Source organism: Cladosporium halotolerans, assembly GCF_011745625.1.
Source record: "Cladosporium halotolerans strain TM138-S3 chromosome Unknown Sca37, whole genome shotgun sequence".
Lineage (NCBI taxonomy): Eukaryota > Fungi > Ascomycota > Dothideomycetes > Cladosporiales > Cladosporiaceae > Cladosporium > Cladosporium halotolerans.
This window is the reverse complement of record NW_027191488.1, coordinates 39,753-59,575: the sequence shown is the minus strand read 5'-3', so window position 1 is coordinate 59,575 and position 19,823 is coordinate 39,753. Positions and strand designations below refer to the sequence as shown.

General features: G+C 55.5%; 8 protein-coding genes across 8 annotated transcripts; 5 read left to right on the top strand and 3 right to left on the bottom strand.

The window, feature by feature from the left end:
• The first annotated feature begins 404 nt into the window (after positions 1–404).
• WHR41_07841 (uncharacterized protein) lies at positions 405–2,805 on the top strand. Its single transcript, XM_069376445.1, has 8 exons — positions 405–597; positions 651–719; positions 775–827; positions 886–1,692; positions 1,751–2,058; positions 2,110–2,209; positions 2,266–2,373; positions 2,433–2,805. The coding sequence occupies exons 1-8, from the start codon at positions 528–530 to the stop codon at positions 2,640–2,642; spliced, it is 1,725 nt and encodes a 574-aa protein (XP_069226385.1). The 5' UTR covers positions 405–527; the 3' UTR covers positions 2,643–2,805.
• Positions 2,806–3,113: 308 nt separating this feature from the next.
• On the bottom strand, positions 3,114–4,169 carry WHR41_07840 (uncharacterized protein; the record flags this gene model as incomplete). Its single annotated transcript, XM_069376444.1, has 2 exons — positions 3,114–3,823; positions 3,887–4,169. 2 exons carry the CDS (start codon positions 4,167–4,169, stop codon positions 3,114–3,116), a joined length of 993 nt encoding a protein of 330 aa, XP_069226386.1.
• Positions 4,170–5,092: 923 nt separating this feature from the next.
• Positions 5,093–7,360, top strand: WHR41_07839 (uncharacterized protein). The gene is made up of 6 exons (XM_069376443.1): positions 5,093–5,615; positions 5,681–5,750; positions 5,804–5,839; positions 5,908–6,040; positions 6,093–6,182; positions 6,236–7,360. Exons 1-6 carry the CDS (start codon positions 5,521–5,523, stop codon positions 6,796–6,798), a joined length of 987 nt encoding a protein of 328 aa, XP_069226328.1. The 5' UTR covers positions 5,093–5,520; the 3' UTR covers positions 6,799–7,360.
• Positions 7,361–7,756: 396 nt separating this feature from the next.
• WHR41_07838 (uncharacterized protein) lies at positions 7,757–9,046 on the top strand (the record flags this gene model as incomplete). The annotated part of the gene is made up of 1 exon (XM_069376442.1): positions 7,757–9,046. One exon carries the CDS (start codon positions 7,757–7,759, stop codon positions 9,044–9,046), a length of 1,290 nt encoding a protein of 429 aa, XP_069226327.1.
• Positions 9,047–10,011: 965 nt separating this feature from the next.
• Positions 10,012–12,092, top strand: WHR41_07837 (uncharacterized protein). The gene is made up of 3 exons (XM_069376441.1): positions 10,012–10,271; positions 10,325–10,923; positions 10,982–12,092. Exons 1-3 carry the CDS (start codon positions 10,151–10,153, stop codon positions 11,822–11,824), a joined length of 1,563 nt encoding a protein of 520 aa, XP_069226368.1. The 5' UTR covers positions 10,012–10,150; the 3' UTR covers positions 11,825–12,092.
• Positions 12,093–13,768: 1,676 nt separating this feature from the next.
• On the bottom strand, positions 13,769–15,968 carry WHR41_07836 (uncharacterized protein; the record flags this gene model as incomplete). The annotated part of the gene is made up of 3 exons (XM_069376440.1): positions 15,133–15,968; positions 14,310–15,074; positions 13,769–14,251 (listed from the first exon to the last, which is right to left on the bottom strand). The coding sequence occupies exons 1-3, from the start codon at positions 15,565–15,567 to the stop codon at positions 13,769–13,771; spliced, it is 1,683 nt and encodes a 560-aa protein (XP_069226333.1). The 5' UTR covers positions 15,568–15,968.
• A 202-nt stretch (positions 15,969–16,170) lies between these two features.
• Positions 16,171–17,376, top strand: WHR41_07835 (uncharacterized protein; the record flags this gene model as incomplete). Its single annotated transcript, XM_069376439.1, has 1 exon — positions 16,171–17,376. One exon carries the CDS (start codon positions 16,171–16,173, stop codon positions 17,374–17,376), a length of 1,206 nt encoding a protein of 401 aa, XP_069226335.1.
• A 187-nt stretch (positions 17,377–17,563) lies between these two features.
• WHR41_07834 (uncharacterized protein) lies at positions 17,564–19,020 on the bottom strand. Its single transcript, XM_069376438.1, has 2 exons — positions 18,920–19,020; positions 17,564–18,868 (listed from the first exon to the last, which is right to left on the bottom strand). The coding sequence occupies exons 1-2, from the start codon at positions 18,929–18,931 to the stop codon at positions 18,542–18,544; spliced, it is 339 nt and encodes a 112-aa protein (XP_069226334.1). The 5' UTR covers positions 18,932–19,020; the 3' UTR covers positions 17,564–18,541.
• Positions 19,021–19,823: the final 803 nt, after the last annotated feature.

Below are 19,823 nucleotides of genomic sequence, written 5' to 3'. Positions count from 1 at the left end.
GTCTCCACACCCCAGGCTTCGGAAAGCTTCGTTTCCACACGGCATCAAAAACCCATCCTCAACCGCGATACATACCACTCACAATCCGTCTCTCGCCACTCTTGGCTTTTCAGGCAAAAGAGCTCCCTTCCTTCACGGCTATTAACCACGTCGAGGTACCAACACGTGAGCTGAAAGCTTACATCCCGTGACTTGCCGCGACATGCCGTTCGTTCCAAGCCGCGTCTCGGCGTCAGGCGTGGCATTCATCACCCTCCAATTCAGCCTGAATGAGTGCTTCCGCGAGCCGAGAGAGCCTCCCAGCTTTCACAGCCTACCAAATTGCCTGACCATGCGAGCTGCCGCATCCTTCTCCCCTCATGCTAAGAAGCTTCGGGTCTAGGCGACTCATCTACTGACCCATGCTGACCCATCCTGGTGGAGCAGCATGGGGATGAGCGAGCCCTACATAACCTTCCAGTTCCGGGAGCCTGCAGTCTGAATGCTTGCTCCATATCCATTGCCTTTTCGAAACATCACCATCGACTATGGCACCTGTCGGCGGCGAGGGCCTCTCGGCCCAGCGAGCTAGATTCGCTGGTCCCACCGGCATGAAAGGTAACGACTTCTCTGCAAAGCTGTAAAATGGCCGGTCCGCTTACAATAGACAGGTATTATCAGCAATGGCAAGACTTCTGCGATTGCGACTTTCGCAGCTCTTGGTGGTTTCGTCTATGGATGTAAGTCATCCTGCGCACGTCGGGACACGTCGCATTCAGCTAACGACCTATGTAGACAACCAGGGCATGTTCGGTCAGATCTTGACCATGACCGCCTTCACACGCTACGTAAGCCATGATGCATTCACTGTCGAGATCGCGACACATCATGCTAACAATTGAAAAGATGGAACCTTGGTACAGCAACAGTTCCGGTACTGCCAGAGGTCTTCTCACGGCTATCCTGGAGCTCGGAGCTTGGATCGGTGTCTTGATCAACGGCTGGCTTGCCGATGCAGTGGGACGTAGGGTCACCGTTGTGATCGCCTGTGTCGTTTTCACTGCGGGTGTGATCGTCCAAGCCAACCTCAAGGACCAAGCATACATTCTCGCCGGACGATTCGTCACTGGTATCGGTGTCGGTGCCTTCAGTATGCTGGTCCCGCTGTACAACGCTGAGCTTGCTCCTCCTGAGGTCCGCGGTGCTCTGGTTGCTCTGCAGCAGCTTGCCATCACCTTTGGTATCATGGTCTCTTACTGGATCGGATACGGCACTAACTTCCTCGGTGGCACTGGTTCGGATCCGGAGAACTTGACCGACCCAGCGCTCAGCGACTCGGCGTGGCTGATTCCTATTTGCATCCAACTTCTGCCCTCCACCATTCTCGCGGTCGGCATGATCGCTTTCATGCCTCAAAGCCCTCGTCACTTGATGAACAGAGGCCGTGAAGAGGAGTGCCTCGCTACTCTGGCGCGCCTTCGCAGCACTAGCATCGACGACATCAGAGTCCGCGTTGAGTTCCTCGAAATCAAGGCCCTGCGAGAGTTCGAGCGTCAGCGTTCTATCGAGAAGTTCCCCCAGTACCAGGATGGCAGCTTCAAGAGCAACTTCATGATCGGACTCAACGACTACATGTCTCTCGTCACAAACAAGTCGATGTTCAAGCGCACCATCGTTGCCGTCCTCACCATGGTCTTCCAACAATGGAACGGCGTATGTCAACTTCGTCTTACAGCCCGATCACTCCATTCGTGACTGACATTAATCCCAGGTGAACGCGATTCTCTACTACGCCCCCTTCGTCTTCGAGGGTGTCGGTCTGACTGGCGGTACCATCTCTCTTCTTGCCACCGGTGTGGTCGGCGTTGTCATGTTCCTCGCCACCATCCCTGCCGTCCTCTTCGTCGATCGTTTCGGCCGTAAGACAATTCTCATCGTTGGAGGTCTCGGCATGGCGATTTCCCACTTCATCGTCGCTGGTATTACTGGCGCGTACAAGGACAACTGGGAAAACAACCAGGGTGCGGCCTGGACTGCCGTCGTCTTCATCTGGCTGTACGCCATCCACTTCGGTTACTCGTAAGTCAAAAGCCCAAACAACAGCAACGGCATGATTGCTGACTTCAACAGGTGGGGACCGGTTGCATGGATCATCATCTCCGAAGTCTTCCCTCTCGGCCTGCGTGCCAAGGGTGTCAGTATTGGTGGTAGCTCCAACTGGCTCAACAACGTAAGTGACCGCTGCTTTTGACACCTCTGTTGCCTGCGAATTCTAAGAGACCACAGTTCGCCGTCGCCATGTCGACATCCGACTTCATCGAGACCTCGCAATTCGGCGCCTTCATCTTCTTCGGCGTCATCACCACCATCGGCGTGATCTGGGTTTACTTCCTCGTAAGTCCCACCATTGACCCTTTGTCGCCGCTCTGCAAGTCTAACTTCGTCCCCACTAGGTCCCCGAAACCAAAGGTCGCACCCTCGAAGAGATGGACGAGATTTTCGGCTCCGGCGACGCGCGCTTCGCCGCTGAAGACCAGGCTCGTAAGGAGAGGATCGAGAGGGAGATCGGGCTCACTGCTCTACTCACTGGCGACGACAGCGGCATGGAGCAGAAGTCAGACTCTGGTGCGGAGGGCCACGAGTTTGTGGAGAAGACGAAGTGAGGCGCCTATTCACGGCTAGCTTCACGGCTAGCTGCAGAGGTTGTTGGCCGTGGAGGGCTTGGGTAGAATGATTGGTGGTTTGAACACGAAGTGTTATTTTGTCTGATTTGTGTTCGGACTTGCAGACCTTCACTTGAACGAATGTTTAACCCGTTTTGATCGATTCGCTCCTGTTCAGAATCTTTTTTCTCACGTTCTCTCCAAACACTGCCCTTAATCGTGCAACATGATTTCTATGGTGCCTAAGATAACTTAGTACATTGCTTTTTGTTATTCCTCTTTCAAGTGTTGCTAGGCGGCGCTGGCGAGAATCACGTTTGTAGCTTCGTATGCGTAGTGTCTTGAAAAAGCAGTGGAATCAGCCAATGCCAAAGGCCACAGTTTACGCCATACGTCCACACTATTTGGTTGAGAAGTCTTCTAACTCGACAGCGACTTGTATCGAGTTCCATCTTCATGACATCAGGGACATCAAAGCTCCCACTCGGCGACAAGTGCTTTGACAACCTGCTCGCAAGCCATCTCATCCAACGGAAACCCATGCCCACCCTTCACAGTCTTGAACACAAATCCGTCCTCGTCCATCATCCCCCTCAAATCCTCCCTCACATGCTCCGCAGGCACCACCCAGTCCTCATCGCCACAGACAACCACCATCCTCTCCCTCCCACCCCTTTCCCGCCGCCTCTCCTCCAACTCTCCACAAGCCCTCCTCCAAACCTCCTCCTGTCCTTGCAAGGGCCCACACACCAACGTACTAACAAAGCTCCTCGCAAACCCCTCATGCTCCTCAAACTGCCACTTGACAACAGCATCCGCATTCTTCACCACCTCATCCGCCGCTTCCTCCCCTCCAACGCCCAACACACCTCTCAACAGCCCCCTCAGCTCCTCCTCGCCCATCTCCCCATCCCTCCCAGCCCGCCGCAACTCCTCATACGACCCCGGCAACCCCCTCAACAACCCCACCGGCGCCAGCAACGCCACGCCGCGCACGAACTGCGGAAACGCCGCCGCGAAATCCATGCTCACGGCGCCGCCCAGCGAGAACCCGACAATACTAAAGCGGTCCGCGCACCACGGCAGCGGCGACGACGAGGCGGCGAAAAGCAGCTGCAGCGCCAGCAAGCGGGCGTCGTGCGGCGCGTCGGGGGAGGAAGTGTAGCCGCGGCCCCAGAGGTCTGTTCCCACCACCGATGAGCAATCACTCCCGCAGAAAAGGAGAGCTCAGGATGTGCGCTTACCGAAGACGATGACCCTGCACCCTTGCTCGACGAGCCGGTTCGCGATGCGGGCCCAGAGTGGCGAGCAGGTGGCGTCGCCGTGGACGAGCATTATTTTGCGGCCGGTTGGGGGACCCCATTCGTAGACGCGCATGGGGCCGTAGGAGGTGGGGACATCGCGCGCGCCGGGGTAGAGGGTTGGTGGGTAGGGGAGGGAGGCGAGTTGGGAGGGGGTCAGGTGCGGGAGGAGGGTTGTGAGGGGGGAGGGGGTGGAGGTGAGTGGGTGGGGTTGGGTTAGGGACATCTTGGTGAGGTTTGGGAGTTGAGGAGGATGGTGATTGACACCTACGTGTGTTGGTAGTGAGCTTGAGATGTTTTGTGTTTATATGCTTGTTGTTCAGCTGAGGGCGGGACTTATCGCCTAGCTTGAAGACCAGAGTCGCTTGGGCGAGGCTAGACTTCTTTTGAGCGCCTAGAGCTGATGCTTTTGGTTACCGTGTCAAGGACGAGTAAGGCCCTGTGCGAGCATTACCAAGTTGACCACATGGATCGTACCCAGGACGTGGTAGCAGCGCGGCAGATGTGAAGTTCGACCTCAATTATAGCGTTGAGAAGGAGTGATGACACGAACAGCGAGACCAAAAACCCAGCGACCTGCAGAGAAAAGTTGTGTCGCCTTAGTCAAGTCATTCTTGCGAAAGTTGGTGGTCTTGAATAATTCGCCTCGAGGTTGCCATAGACGTAGTCCCCCCTTTATGTTAGAAGGACAGTCGCGTGTCATATCAAACATTGCAGCACGAATGTTTCGGAAGCCTACGGCCCAGCGAACCCTAAGAATAGCAGAACGCACGGTGTGGATGAATTGCAAGGGCGATGAAAGGAGAAACCACGAACCGGGTCGGCGATACGATGGCCGGACATAATATATCTGCCAGAAGTGTCGAAGGTTCTTCTGTTGGAAGACAAGAAGGCCTGACCAAACGAGACGCCGCGATGTAGTCGCTTCGAATGGGACTTCGGGAAGGCGACTCTTATCAGATCCTTTCCCCCATCCAACATGGCCAAGCAAAGTATCTCAAGGCGCAGGCGCAGGTAGTATCAGATGCTTACAAACGGCAGAGGCGGCGCCCAGATAGGCAATAGAAGAGCGAAAGGCAGGGCAGCGCCCAGAGTTCCTAATCTCCGCCACGTCTCCGGCGACATCGGCTCCGAGGAAAAGAGCAAGCGTCACCAGCGAAAGAGCAGATGTGTCTCCGGACCGGACGTCTTCTTTGTGGCGACGCATCTGATATCGGACATCCCCCTCTCTCAAACAAAACCCCAGCCTCTGGGACAGACTGCGATTCGTGCCTTGCCGCAACGCGCATCTGATAAAGCCGCATCTCATCGTCATTTTCCCCGAGAGACGAGAGTCCGTGCGCCTGGAAAGTCGAAAGCGAACGGTCGTGCTAGACTACATTGGCCGCCGCAGGACCACCGAGCCTCATCAACTGCCTCTACCGTCGCCCTTCCATCCATACACTCGGCCGCAGCACTCTTCAACGTCGCATATACACCGCGCAGCCCATTGTCCTCCAGCGCCGTCGCCGCTTTGACCTTGCGCCCTTGTTCGCCTCCGGATTTCAGCTCCCCGTCGTTGCAAGCGAGTTTCTTGGATGTCTGCCGCCGGCAAGATCGAGACGCTTGTGGCCCAGCCACCCCACATGGCAGCTCCTCACGACAAGATCATCGCTGAGGAAGAGGAATACGAGTACGTCGTGGGCTCCATCCGAGCGCGCAGAGAGGACGAAACGCGCTGACGGGACGATTTTGCAGCTATGAGGGACTTCCCCCCAACTTCTCTCTGGCGGCCAACATGGCCGCCGGCGCATTCGCTGGCATTGCAGTATGGCTCTCGAATATTTTAGAGGCGTGAAAGTAGACTCTGACCTTATACAGGAACACTCGGTCATGTACCCTATTGATCTGCTGAAGGTATGCTTTTTCGACAGCCGAGGCATATGTCACGTTGAGCGCAGAAATACTGACTTGGGCGCCCACAGACACGAATGCAAGTTGTGAACCCTACACCCGCCGCCATTTACACCGGTCTCGGAAATGCCATTTCAACAATTTCAAGAGCAGAGGGTTACATGTCATTGTGGAGGGGTGTCTCCAGTGTCGTGCTCGGCGCAGGTGAGATACGCGGATATCACAAGAGTTTGTACATTTTCTGACAAATTTTAAGGCCCTGCGCACGCTGTGTACTTTGCAACATACGAAGTCGTAAAGCAAGCCATGGGTGGTAACGCCGCAGGCCACCACCCGATTGCTGCAGGTAGGCATGCCAACATCCTCCATTGCGCCAACAAAACTGACAAGCGGGTACAGCATCCAGCGGAGCATGCGCTACCATCGCCAGCGACGCTTTCATGAACCCCTTCGACGTGATCAAGCAACGCATGCAGGTCCACGGTTCCACCTTCCGAAACATCGGCGAGTGCGCGCGCACCGTCTACAGAACCGAAGGCATCCGTGCCTTCTACGCCTCCTACCCCACCACCCTCGCCATGACCGTCCCCTTCACGGCCCTGCAATTCGCCGCATACGAGTCCCTCACAAAGGCCATGCAGAGCCGCCGAAAACCCGGCTACGACCCGCTCACCCACTGCACCGCCGGTGGTCTCGCCGGCGGTGTCGCCGCAGCCGCGACCACACCTCTGGACGTCGTCAAGACCCTGCTCCAGACGCGAGGAACCAGCACCGACATGGAGATCCGCAACGCCCGCGGCCTCTTCAACGCCGCAGGCATCATCTACAGGCGCGAGGGCGCCAAGGGCTTCTTCCGCGGCATGAACGCCCGAATCGTCACCGCTGCGCCCAGCACGGCCATCTGCTGGTCGGCCTACGAGGTCGCCAAGGCGTACTTTATCCGTATCGAAGAGGAGAAATGAACGCGGCGTAAGCTGGGATCGGCGGACGTGGGAGGTGAGTGAGTTGCGGAGTTGGGGCCAGCGGATGCGGATACTCTTGTGCAGTCTTGGGCAGACTTCAGGAAGCGCCATGGTAAGAAAGGCGCGGGACTTATGCCCCACCGACGAAACGAAACGCGTCGGCCATGTATCTAAAGCGGCGGAATCTTCTGGAGCGGCTGGCAACATTCTTCGCACACCATGCCACCAAGCCAGACTCAGCGCATCATTCGGGTTGGAAAGGACTGCAGCGAAAAACAACAACAATGTCGAGCGGTTTGCACAACGAGGGCGCGGTTGATCTGCCGCAGACGGCCGGACAACGCTTGCTCTCGGGATGGATTTCTTCTTTCTACTTCTGGCGGCATATGGGACACAAAACATTCGGCGCAACTCTTTATGGAAAACGCGACGTCACTAGGCGTGGCGCTGGGAGGAGGATCGGGCGGCTAGGGAGGGAGAGGCTTGTATGTATGATAATCTACTACCCTGATAGAGCTGTCCATTGAGCGTCACGGAATTGGAACGAATTTTGCGATACAAATTGGTTGATCCGGACATGAGTTTGGTCTCCTTTGCCTGAAGTGGTTGCGCTCACGAGAGCTTGCACGGCCGACATCATGTGCTTCCAGACTTCATAAGGGAAGCTTGTGGTGGCACAAATATTCTCTGTTTTCAAGCTTTGATCAGCTCAAATGACAGGCGTGATAGGACTAGCATTATATCCGGAGAGTCGTCACCCGCCAGAGCTGTTGTCGGCAAGCATGCAAGCTACGATCAGGAGCTCCTAGCGAGCCGAGGCACTTGCTGCGACTCTCCTCATCAACAACCGACCACGTCGGTCACTAAAAGTAGCCATAGTCAGCAGGCTAAACGACAAAGACCATTCAGTATGTCGCATACTGGCTCTGCAATCAACAAGCTGATAACACGATAAACCATGGCTCCAGCTTCGTCGACTTCATTCGGCAAACTGGCTCCTTGGGCTGAGCCGGCCTGGTCTCACGGCATTGCTTCACCATACTACAACGACTCTCACCGAAAGCTTCGGAATGCTCTACGCGAGTACATCGACGAAAATGTACTCCCCAAATCTCTGGACTGGGAAGCCAAAGGCGAAGCTCCACGAGAAGACCGCCAGAAATGGGCCGCCTCTGGATTCGCATTCGCCGACGTCCCATCCCAATACAGGCCCAAAGACATCCCAGGCCCTGCCGGAATCCCCGTCGACGAGCTCGACGTCTTCCACCTCCTCGTCTCAACCGACGAAACCTCCCGCGTCGAAGGCGGCGTGATGACCAGCCTCGGCGGCGCATCCGTCATCGGCGTCCCCCCCGTCCTCCACCACGGCACCTCAGAGCAAAAGGCAGCCTGGCTCCCCGGCCTCTTCTCCTTCACTACCTCCTTCTGCCTCGCCATCACCGAGCCCTCCGGCGGATCCGACGTTGCCAACATAAAGACAACGGCCACCCTCTCCCCGGACGGCACGCACTACACCGTCACCGGCTCCAAAAAATGGATCACCGGCGCCCCCTGGGCAACCCACATGACGACCGCCGTGCGCACCTCCGGCCCCGGCGCCGCCGGCCTCTCCGTCCTCGTCATCCCCACGCACCTCCCCGGCATAACCATCACGCGCATCGCCAACAGCGGCCAAGCCGCCGGCGGCGCCTGCCTCGTCGACCTGGACGGCGTCCGCGTGCCGGTCTCCAACCGCCTCGGCGCCGAAGGCGCAGGCTTCAAAATCGTCATGACCAACTTCAACCGCGAGCGCTACATCATGGCCGTCGGGTGCAACCGCAAGGCGCGCACGTGCCTGTCCACGGCGCTGGAATACGCCTGCGAGCGCGAGACGTTCGGCAAGCCGCTCATTGCAAACCAGATCATCAGCGCGAAATTCGCGACGCTCGCGCGGCAGGTCGAGGCGCACTGGGCGTGGCTGGAGGCGATCGCGTACGCGGTGCAGAGCTCGCCGCAGGGGTGGCAGGACGGCGAGGTGGCGGGGCGGATTGCGCTGGCGAAGGTGGCGGGCGGGCGGATGCTGGAGGAGGCGAGCAGGGAGGCCCAGCAGGTGCTGGGCGGGAGGGGGTATCAGAGGGGGAACGCGGTGGAGCAGATTTCGCGGGACTTGAGGATGATGGTTGTGGGTGGCGGGAGCGAGGAGGTTATTGCGGATTTGGCGGTGAGGAGGGAGGTGGGGTTTGCGAGGGGGAGGGGGTGGAGGTTGTGATGGGGTGGAGGGTTGGTTGGTTAGGGGTAACGCTTTTTTGGGGGGGTTTTGGGGAACTTTGTGTGAAAAGGGTTGATGAATGGATGGATTCGGAATGGTTCATGAGAAATAGCAATGGAATTGATACTCGCCACCTTCAAGCGTTATGGCCTTCGATGAAAGAATGTCGAAAATTGATCCACGTTCAGGGAAGCCACCAGACTACCGAGGTATTTTATCGATTAGAGTCTAGACTGACGTGAACGAGATTGCTAAGATTGCTGAGATTCGTCTTGACTGATGCAGCTTCAGATTCGACATTTTGGTCTTTCGAATGTGACGAGATCACTAATCAAGAGACCAACCCTGCACTTATGCTGAATAAAGTGCAGTAATTGACAAGTGGTCTAAAGACGAAGAATGACATTACCCGAAAAGTGAGACATTGCTTGGTCATGGTGGGCGCGACGGGTAGAACAAAGACGGATAGGAGGATCGTTGAGAGACAGCCGCGGTCGAGTCTCCTTGTCAACGGGCGGAGATAGACTGAGATGTCGATGGATCTTATTATGCCCAGGTACTCGGACAACAGAAAAGGGTTCGAGATAGAAGAAAATGCGAGCTCGGGTGTCCCGGAAAGTCGCAATGGGCATCGATGCTCGTCGGCGCAAACTCCACCAAACCGTACATAACGTTAGGCTGTGGCTGAAATAGAGTAGAGATACTAGAGCAGTAGTCAGGGCAGGCGGTTGATCCCAATCATGGTACGGACCGGCGCCCTCCGCAGTCCCCTTATAGCAGCGGGTGTTATGGGCAGCCCGCGACAAGAAGGGATTCTCTGCGTGCAATCAGGAGGCAACGGTGCTGCAGGGGCGGCGAGGAGGCGACTTGGAGGTTCACTACTCGCGTGCCTTTGCGCTGCCAGCTGTCCAAAAACCGCCGGACCCTGACGCAACTAGCTGGCTTTATCAGCGCCCGCGCCTTGTCTTCTCACCACCGCCGGCACCTCCTCCTCCTTCTTAACACCCACGACCGCCCATTGTCTTTCTTTCAAGGAGTCGATCTTCTTGCCATACTTACACATTGGGGAATACCAGGAAAGGCAGGACCCTCACAGTATTCGCAATGAGATATTCCTTCGGTCTCGCTGCTCTGGCAGCCCTGGCTACCGCCAGCGATGTTCACGAGCTCACAAAGGACACCTTTGAGCCTTTCGTCAAGGAGAACGACCTCGTCCTTGCGGAGTGTACGTCTTCTACATGTACCCGCCGCATTGATCCATGCTAACCATCTCTTCAGTCTTCGCGCCTTGGTGCGGTCACTGCAAGGCCCTCGCGCCCGAGTACGAGGAGGCCGCCACTACCCTGAAGGACAAGGACATCGCCCTCGCCAAGGTCGACTGCACCGAGCAGCAAGAGCTTTGCCAGTCATACGGTGTGGAGGGATACCCGACTCTCAAGGTCTTCCGCGGCACCGAGAACGTCCAGCCGTACCAGGGCCCCCGCAAGGCCGCCTCCATCGTCTCATACATGACCAAGCAGTCGCTCCCGCCTGTCTCCGTCATTGAGAGCGGCTCTGCCCTCGAGGAGTTCAAGCTCGCCGACAAGGTCGTCCTGGTCGCCTACTTCGCCGCCGACGACAAGTCGAGCAACGCTACCTTCACCACCGTCGCTGAGGAGCTCAGGGACTCTTTCCTCTTCGGCGCTACCTCTGACGAGGCTCTGGCCAAGGCTGAGGGCATTAAGCAGCCCGCCGTCGTTCTGTACAAGCAGTTCGATGAGGGCAAGAGCGTCTACGAGGATGGCTTCACCTCTGAGGCCATCTCCGAGTTCGCCAAGACCGCTTCCACTCCCCTGATCGGTGAGGTCGGCCCTGAGACCTACGCCGGCTACATGGCTGTAAGTGCTTGCTTCGAGAAATCGCTCCATTGAAACAGAAACTGACTTATCGTAACAGTCCGGCATTCCCCTCGCCTACATCTTCGCCGAGACCCCTGAGGAGCGCGAGTCGCTCGCCAAGGACCTCAAGCCCGTCGCTGAGAAGCACCGCGGCAAGGTCAACTTCGCTACCATCGACGCCGCCGCTTTCGGCCAGCACGGTGGCAACCTTAACCTCGAGGTTGGCACTTGGCCCGCCTTCGCTATCCAGGACATCCAGAAGAACCAGAAGTTCCCCTTCGCCAAGCAGGGCAGCATCAAGGACATCAGCGCTAAGGCCATCGGCTCTTTCGTCTCGGACTACGTCGAGGGCAAGGTCGAGCCCAGCATCAAGAGCGAGCCCATCCCCGAGAAGCAGGAGGGCCCTACCACCGTCGTTGTCGCCAAGAGCTACCAGGACCTCGTCATCAACAACGAGAAGGACGTTCTCCTTGAGTTCTACGCTCCGTGGTGCGGCCACTGCAAGGCTCTCGCCCCCAAGTACGACGAGCTCGCTGAGAAGTACGCCGCGTTCGCCGACAAGGTGACGATCGCCAAGATCGACGCGACCGCCAACGACGTCCCCGACGACATCTCCGGCTTCCCCACCATCAAGCTCTTCAAGGCCGGCTCCAAGGACGAGCCCGTCGAGTACAGCGGTGCCCGCACCGTCGAGGCCCTGGCCGACTTCATCCGCGACAACGGCAGCCACAAGGTCGCCATCGCCGACGATGCCGCCACCGAGGGCGTCGAGACCGACGGCATGCCCCAGCAGGCCGCCGCCGCTTCGGGCATCAAGGAGAAGGTCAAGGAGGCTGCTGAGAAGGTCAAGGAGGCCGTCGTCGACGAGGACGAGCCCACTGACACCCACGATGAGCTTTAGATCATGATTTTACCCTCAGATTTTGAAAGAAAGAATGTGAAATGTCTGTCTCTTGCTTTGAAAGCTCTGCAATCTACTTGGTGTTCCTGACAATCTTGATATCCTTTTCATGCTCTGGTTGGTGAGATATGATGTAGACATAGGAAGGCAGGTCCACGAGGGATATGAGTGCTACTGCGTGTTCGATTGGGTAACATGGGATGTGGTAGATGGAGAACATAAGCGACTCTGGCTTTTAGAGTAGGCGCAATGGAGTATTTGCGATTCGTTTCGCGTGTCTCAACTCTTGTTTATGTAGTATCCTGTCGGATATATGTTTGGGAGAAACAAGCGGTACTTTGACAAAGTCCAAGGAACGTTCTAGCGATCTGTCCATTTGCCGCTGAAGCCTCCTCTTGTGTATCATGCGCTCATGTGCATCTTTCTCCTCAAGACACAACACCAGCTCCTTGTAATTTGTTCAATAGCTATCGCATTGGCGAGGTAAAGACTGTGGACGGCTACAAGGCCGGCTTCCATGCCCTTGTTGAGCGCTCTCTTCTCTTCTATAATAGAAACTCTCGATAACGACTCGTCGCCACCATGAAAACGCTAAATTACCTTCTGTTTGATTCGGCCGCGTCTGCGGCCACAGCTCAGCGCGCGTGTCGATTTCGTCGGAGCATGGTGTGGTCAATGAACAGTCCGTCCGATGAGATGAAATGTGGTTCGCGAAACGCAGCTCGCATCCTTGCCACTTGGTCATCCAAATCAGAGTCGCTCGTCGGTGTTGGGGCACGCCGTAAGTTTTCCGTAGTCCAGTCATCCCATGCGATCTGCCTCCTCCTCTGGGCAGGTGGCGGTGGTGGCGGCGGCGGCGGTGCTGGCTCCTCCCCGATTACAGCGCTCTCGAACCTGCTCAGAACGTCTGGATCACGGAGACCCTCAGGCGTGAAAATGTGCGCCACGACATCTTCGCTGCCGTCCGGAGACCGCGCGGTAATCACAATTCGAAAGTCCTCATCCCTACCCAAACTGCGCCCATCCTGGAAGAAGCGGCGCCTACCAAGATCCGCTCGCCGATTCAGCGTCAAGCTCCCATTGCCATCGTCGTCAGGATCCAGTGACTCAAAATCAGTTCGCACCACGTTGTTCCACGTCGCGAGACTGCGCATGATGCTGAGCGTGTCGTCGCCGGGCGCCTAGCCGGCTTCGGGCTCGGTTCGGGTGTCGGTGACTTCGATGGCGGGCGAGAGCTCGTTGCGCAACCATTGGCGATCGGAGGTGCGCAGGAGTGGGTGTCCGGGTCTGTTCGCTTGTGCGAGGATGTCGTCGTTGGTTAGGTGGGGATTGCCGTCGCGGTCTTGTGCGGAGAGATTGTGCGTGTTTTGTAGCGGGAAGCGACTCTGCAGGTTGATGTTTGGGAGGCGGCACATGGCTGATGGTGAGGTGGTGGGGTGTAGAAATAAGGTATGAAGCGAAGTCGATATGTGATGCTTGCGAGCGATTGATTCTAAGTGCGTATAGATGCTAATAATGCATGATACAGGAGATGCCAAAATGAATTCGGTTGATTTGGGTCATGACGTGGAGTGATCCTTCCTTTGCTGAGGAATTTGGTGTTGTGCAAGGCCTTTCGACCAACGTTCCCGCTTTGGGTGTTCCATGAATGCTGGCAAGACGGAAAGAGTACGTTGAGTGGTCGGAAGGCCTCCTGCTTCCTGCCTATTGGACACGGGATTCTACACAAAGCATTTACGAGGTGACACCAGAGGAATTTTGTATCATCTAATAAGTCGTTGCTCCTGATGTAATGATGCCGAAAATAGATGGTTCGTCGTACATGACTGGCTAAGATAGGGAGCCTAAGAGATCATGGCTGGCTATCGGACGTCGAAGCGAGTAATCTCACGGACCACCTGTACAAACTGCGATGATGGGATGTCTTTGACCAATGACCTCCTTTTACTCAAATTTTGATTTCCCAGAATTGTTGTGCTGTGGCATGCTCGATCGACTGTTCGCGCCCTTGGTTTGCATGGTCTCCGCAGACGTTTGGCCGCTTGTTTCATCTTTTCCTACAGCCATAGTAATGCTCAGAGTTGCACCGAATCCAGCGATAGTAGCACAAAAGGCGAGGAGTGAGCTCCAACCCGGGTTGCACAGCGGGTAGATCACAATAGACATGACAGCGCATCCTAAGCCCACACCAAACCACATCCATGTGACAATGTAGGGTGCAGACAACCAGGAGCCTTTGATCAGTGGAATCACCATTGCCAGATTCCCCATAATGACAGCAATGCTGCTAGAGATGTTGTACCAGTAATCCGAGTCTGTTTTCTTTCCAGGTTCGTTGTCACTCCAGGATATGGCGAAACCTTTGACGAAAGGCACGAAAGCTCCGATCAGTGCCAGGATGATGGCTGCCGTAAGAATGACCAATTGCTGTACTACTGTCAATTCTCGGATACTTTTGTTGGTAGGAAACTTGTCTTCAGATTACCTTCGTCGATTGCTGGGCGTAGGACGTCAAGACAGCCTCGTCTCCCGGATTTTGAGAATCAGCCAATTCCGAATGGCCTGGTTCTGCATCCAGACCTGGATCGTAGAGATCACTGACACGACTGTCCGTGAAATTGTCCAGCACGGCCATGCGCTTGTCGATACCAAGCAAAATGGCATCGATGCTTTCGTCCGCTGATGAAGGCTCTGCAAGGACATCTCGTAGTCCATCACGCAATCCTCGCATTTCTTTTCTGGTCGTCCTGAGCTGCAGCGATATCATGCCACTGCCTAGTGTAGTTTCATTTGCCAGGGATGCTGAAAAGGCGTCTATAATGATCTCCCAGTACGGTATTTCAAGCCCGTCTTGTAAATACTGAAGCAACGAGTCGCCGGTACCACTGGTGACCCGAAAGCTTGCCAGTTTCTTCGTCGTTTCTTGACGCTGTGGTGCTGATTTCGCTGCTTCATTGGATAGAAGGTCCTCGAAATAGTGTCCCAAGTCGCCGAGGTATGTGTCGTCTGTATCAGAGCCAGCAGTGGCCCCTTTTGGTTGATGTTTGGATATCTCTTTGCGAATGTTGAGCAGTATATTTTCCAAATCACGGTGGTCGCGGGATTCAATGACGTGCGCGAACATCGCTGCAAATAGCTTGTCCACTTGCTGGAAACGGCTGGCCATTTGTTTCAGACATTGCTGAACCTTTGGAGTTTTGACTCCAACATATGAAGTGTAAACTCCTAAGTGGTCAAGCGATGAACTGACCTAGTAGTTATGAGCAGACTGAAAGTTGTTACAAGAGGACCTCAATCAAATTTCGTACCGTGGGCTTTTTCTTTGCGACGTACAGCTCTCGCATACGTTGCGCTGAGTTTCTGCGGTTGCTGAGGAGTCGCTTTTCGAAGCTGAAATGAATACCAGTTCTTCGCCCAGTGTCCTGGAAGTCACTCGCTGACTCTCGATGACTCGGTTGAAAATAGTAATGATTGCCTCCGAAGTGCTGTCTTGAGTTGCCATCGACTTTGACCGACGCGTAAACATTGTCGTAATGTCTGCCCGGCGAGGGGACCTCAGGTGTAGAATTCTTTTTGCCGTCCTCGGCGAACCGTCCATTCACGTTTATAACCGTCTCGATGGACTCGCGCCTGCCTTGATTGAATCTCCGGTCCGCATTCATAGAACGTGCCGAGGCAGTGACAAGCTCCACTTCTTCATCCGCTTCTTCCACACTTTGATGTTGAGTAATACCTTCGGGCATATTCGTAATCTCGAGGTAAACCGCTTATGGGTGACTGTGCCCTTTTTGCCCTGTGGCCGCGACAGATCTAGTACCCTGGAGTAGCCGTAGCACTGTGATTTTGAGTTTGATGAGCTGGTAGATGGCTGATATTCGCGCATCCATCATGGGCCTTCTAACGTATTTAATCACCGCTGGCCTGGAGGCGCAGTTGTAGGCTGTGCCATTCCGTCTGCATCTGCACGAAGCTGCACCGCAGCATACGTGCAAGCGAACGGTGATAGGCCGTAATGTCAGCCGCAGGCGGCATCCTGCATCAAGTGTCGCATGGTCTGGACTCGCTACCTGCATATAGCCATGCTTGCATATGCTGTGTCACGTAGTCATAGCACCGACAATTCCACACTATTTGCATGATGTATGCGTCAAGCTGTATTTTTTGCAAGGTGTGTTGAGTGCTTGAATCACGAAAGGCATAGGCGCGATGGGAGATGGATGAGGCCGACTGGTCTAGAAAGGCAGTTTGGGGGTGGCGAAGCGCAGCTTCAAACTGCTCGTGGCGCAAGACGTGGCACTTGCACAGCCATCACTGCGAACAAGAAGTGTATCTGATGCCACGACATGATGTCAACTGGCCAAGATGAACCAGCATCTACATCGATTAAGCCGCTATACCCAAGGCCAGATACAGATCGGTCAAACTCCGTCCTCACTGCAAGCCCGCCAGCTGAAGAAGTACAAGCATACCAATATGTGGCAGCACCTTCATGGGGCAAGAAACCCAGGAAGCAAGCACTCACAGCGGACGAAGAAAATGATGAGCCTCTAATCGACACAACAGCAGCATTGCAGCTGCGTTCCAAGAAGACAGAACGTTTACAGAAGCGGCTTGAGAGGAGATCCAAGAAGAAACCCAAGCCCAAACCTCAGTCTTTCCTAGACTTACCTTCCGAACTCCTCCATGAAGTTTTCACATACCTGAGGCCAAATGATCTCTTGCAGTTGCAGCGACTCAACCGCTCCACCCAAGCCTACATTCACGAGAACGAATCCTCACTTGCGAAGGAACTCATCCGTGCCCGCTACTCTATCCTTAGCAAGTGCTTCCCTCTCCCAGTCTCTTTCTCCACAATCGACCCAATATACCACCCCTCACTCCTCTCGGCCAAACGACAAGACCTCCTCGCCATCCACAAGAAACCCTACCAACACGTCCAGCCCCTCGACCCCCTAGCAATCTGCACCTGCATGACCTGCGTCTTCGCCTACAACAACCTCTGTACAATCGCCGACCTCGCCCACTGGCAATCATCCCTGGACAACCGCGAACCGATTCCCATGATCCCTCGCGGGCAGTCGCCCGAATGGAACCGCGAGCTCCTCGCCCGCAACGCCACGCTCGTCTACACCGCCATGACCCAACCACTAGTCTACGCGGCGCTCCTCGCCCGCCACCTCGATACGACAACACGCACCATCCTCCGCCGCTCGAAATATATCAAAGCCCGCCCCGTGTTGCCCGAGCACAGACCGTACCAGCTCTCGCTCGCGGACGTGGCGAAAGAGTCCGATGAGTACCTGGCGCGCAAAGGCCCGCCGTCGTACGAGTTCCCGTTCCACAGGGACAATTACTATAATCTGGAAGCGTACGTGCCGAATCGGAAGTGGAGTCGCGAGGAGGGGTGTTGGAAGTATTATGCTGCGACGCAGCATGAGAGGGATTTGGAGTGGGTGAGGGAGAGATTTGGGCCGGAGGAGGATGGGGAGAGGGTTGCGAGGCGGGTGGCGGAGTTGGGGGAGAGGTTGCGGAAGGGGTCTTTGGGAAGATGAATGGGACGGATGAATTGAGTGATGGTCACAGGCTACACAGTGGTCTCTGGTGACCTGTATTTCTGATCTTTATGAAAATCCAAAGACTGGCCAGGAGTTGACCTTTCTGATGTTTCAGAACGTGCGTCTCAAAATTCGATTGGCAGCGTCAATGAGAACCATGACGAATGGCAACACAGATATGAAATGGTGAGCGCAAAGCCTTAAATTCATACTCCTACGAGCTCTGGAAACGTCATGCTCCCATAATGGCAATCTGGTTACATACTGAGCGACTTGCGACTAGGTGTAGTGAACAACACGATCCCCATCTGCAAACATCGCACTCAAGACGTCCGACACACGATCGAGGTCTGCTCTCCACTCGCGGTTGGTCTGCTTCTGCGACGGGGCCTCTTTCTTTAGATGGACAGGTTTAATCATGGGTAGCGCAGCCTTCGAAGGCAAGTTCACGCCGTTGACTGGGGCCGAGAGAGCGCGATTGCGGCCTGGAACCGGATTCTTGTTGGTCGAGTCCATCGTCGAGGTACTGGCGTCGACCTTCCCGTCAGCCAGGCCGGTACGGTGACAGCAAGCTGGGTGCGGCTCATTCAGAGCGTGCTCGGCCCTCGAGGCCTCCTTATGTGTCAAAATAATGACGCGATTGGCGATGGTTGAGTCAAGCGGTAGAGCAGGCGGCGGGATAGAAGATAGAGAGATGCTGAGAGTGACGTTCGGTTCTTCAGTCGCAGTGGCAGTGACAGGAATGAATGGGGGCGAGGGGGCGGCAGGAGAGGCGGGCCCTTCTTGTGGCACCCGGATTTGGCCAAGAAGGTGGAGGAGGTGGTCGATTGAGATTGGTGCAGGCTGGTGATCTGGAGCCGGCGAAATCGTCGCAAATGAAACCGGTGAAGCGGTAGTGGTCATGTTGTCGTTCGGGTTGGAATCCGATATGCGCTTCTTGAGGCTGGTCTGCGTTCGATGAAAAGTGGTTTGGGAGAGTTGATGTCTTGCAGAAAGCCAACAGAAATGGTGAGTCGTTCTTATAGCCCAGCCAGTATGCACAAGGCGACATGCAATGCGCATCAGGTGCGCCATGAGCGTCAGATCTCAGCATGCCATGAACCTCAGTCCCCATCATTGACCGAAGCCACTCCTTATGTCCGTGGTTCACCGAAGCGCCATCTTACTTGAACCTAATGAGGTTCTGCATCCTCTTGACCACATTGGCGAACCAAGTCCTGTCAGGCGCCTCATCAAGCTCCTTGGCCAAAGCATCGTAATGATCCGGCTTGCTGGCAGGGTGCATCATAGAGTCGGAGAGCGGATGACGCTTGCGGATGGCATTGTCCAAGAGCAGGTAGGCGGCATTAACGTCGTGAGACTCGTCTCTGGAACCTGCAGGTGCCTCCTGGATGCGGTTCTGCAGGAGACGCTGGAAGTGTAGCTCTGCTGGGCGCAGGCGGTCGACGGGCCAGCGGCTTAGGAGACGAGAGTAGTGTAGGGCGATTTGCTGAAGAATTGATCAGTGAATGAGACGAATGAACGACATTGACGCGCTTACCTGACGAGACATGTTTGCTGGATGAGTTAGTATCCAGAAAGGGCGACGAGGGCGAGCAGCTGTTTTAGTAGAGCTCTAATACAATGGAGCGCGTCATGGAGAGAAAGTGGCCGATCAGCCTGCAGGGTCGTCGCGCGGCCACTGCGAGTCTCCCCCGAAGCCAATTTGCGGGCGAGCAGCATTGCCGAAAAGGGAAACTTGACTTGTCTCGCATCGAAGAACAACCTCGTTCGCTTGTGTAGGGTAATAATCAGTAATGAGGTCGCAGAGGTTGCTGAAGGTGAATGCCACCATAATTACGTTATCCTTGTTCCCTGCTGACCATCACAGACAACCTCGGCGCAGAATGTATGCGCGTTTTGCGCATGTCGGCTCGGCGGCGACTTCACCGTGAGGGCGTCGCCAGCTGTGCAGCAGAGAGCATTTAGCATCAGTCGATGGCAGAGGCAAGATGAGAATGGAGCATCAGGACAAGCGTCGTCGGGCGACAACAGCGCCAACAATGCGGCCCCTCGCTGGACCGGTTTCGATCCGAACTCGTCACTTTCAGCATCCGAGCAGAAGGAAAAAGCAGAGCGAAAAGCAAGGCGAGAGGCGGCGGAAAAAGCACAGTTAGAAGCCCGACGGGTAGCAGAAGAAAGGGCTCAAAGGGAAGCACAAGAAGCGGAAACGCGCAAGAAGGCTTTGGAGGCTGCACGGGCACGTCAACAAGAACATAAGGCTGCCGAGCGGCGAAGTCATGAGCAGCGAAGGCAAGAACAGCGAAGGCAAGAACAGCGAAGGCAAGAACAGCAAAAGCAGCATGCGCAGCGCCCTCGAAATGCCGGTCAGCAGCACGGCCGGCCTCAATTAAACATACGCTTTTCGAATGGTCGTCAGGTACCAAACGAAGGAGAGAAACAAG

What these genes read in the sequence shown, in the direction of transcription:
- WHR41_07841 (XM_069376445.1), top strand. Translation starts at nt 528, where the DNA reads ATGGCACCTGTCGGCGGCGAGGGCCTCTCGGCCCAGCGAGCTAGATTC. An exon ending in TGGTCCCACCGGCATGAAAG is followed by an intron (nt 598 to 650) that starts GTAACGACTTCT and finishes TACAATAGACAG; the next exon opens with GTATTATCAGCAATGGCAAG. An exon ending in GCCATCCACTTCGGTTACTC is followed by an intron (nt 2,059 to 2,109) that starts GTAAGTCAAAAG and finishes TGACTTCAACAG; the next exon opens with GTGGGGACCGGTTGCATGGA.
- WHR41_07839 (XM_069376443.1), top strand. Translation starts at nt 5,521, where the DNA reads ATGTCTGCCGCCGGCAAGATCGAGACGCTTGTGGCCCAGCCACCCCAC. An exon ending in ACCCTATTGATCTGCTGAAG is followed by an intron (nt 5,840 to 5,907) that starts GTATGCTTTTTC and finishes GGGCGCCCACAG; the next exon opens with ACACGAATGCAAGTTGTGAA. An exon ending in CAGTGTCGTGCTCGGCGCAG is followed by an intron (nt 6,041 to 6,092) that starts GTGAGATACGCG and finishes ACAAATTTTAAG; the next exon opens with GCCCTGCGCACGCTGTGTAC.
- WHR41_07837 (XM_069376441.1), top strand. Translation starts at nt 10,151, where the DNA reads ATGAGATATTCCTTCGGTCTCGCTGCTCTGGCAGCCCTGGCTACCGCC. An exon ending in CGACCTCGTCCTTGCGGAGT is followed by an intron (nt 10,272 to 10,324) that starts GTACGTCTTCTA and finishes CCATCTCTTCAG; the next exon opens with TCTTCGCGCCTTGGTGCGGT. An exon ending in CCTACGCCGGCTACATGGCT is followed by an intron (nt 10,924 to 10,981) that starts GTAAGTGCTTGC and finishes TTATCGTAACAG; the next exon opens with TCCGGCATTCCCCTCGCCTA.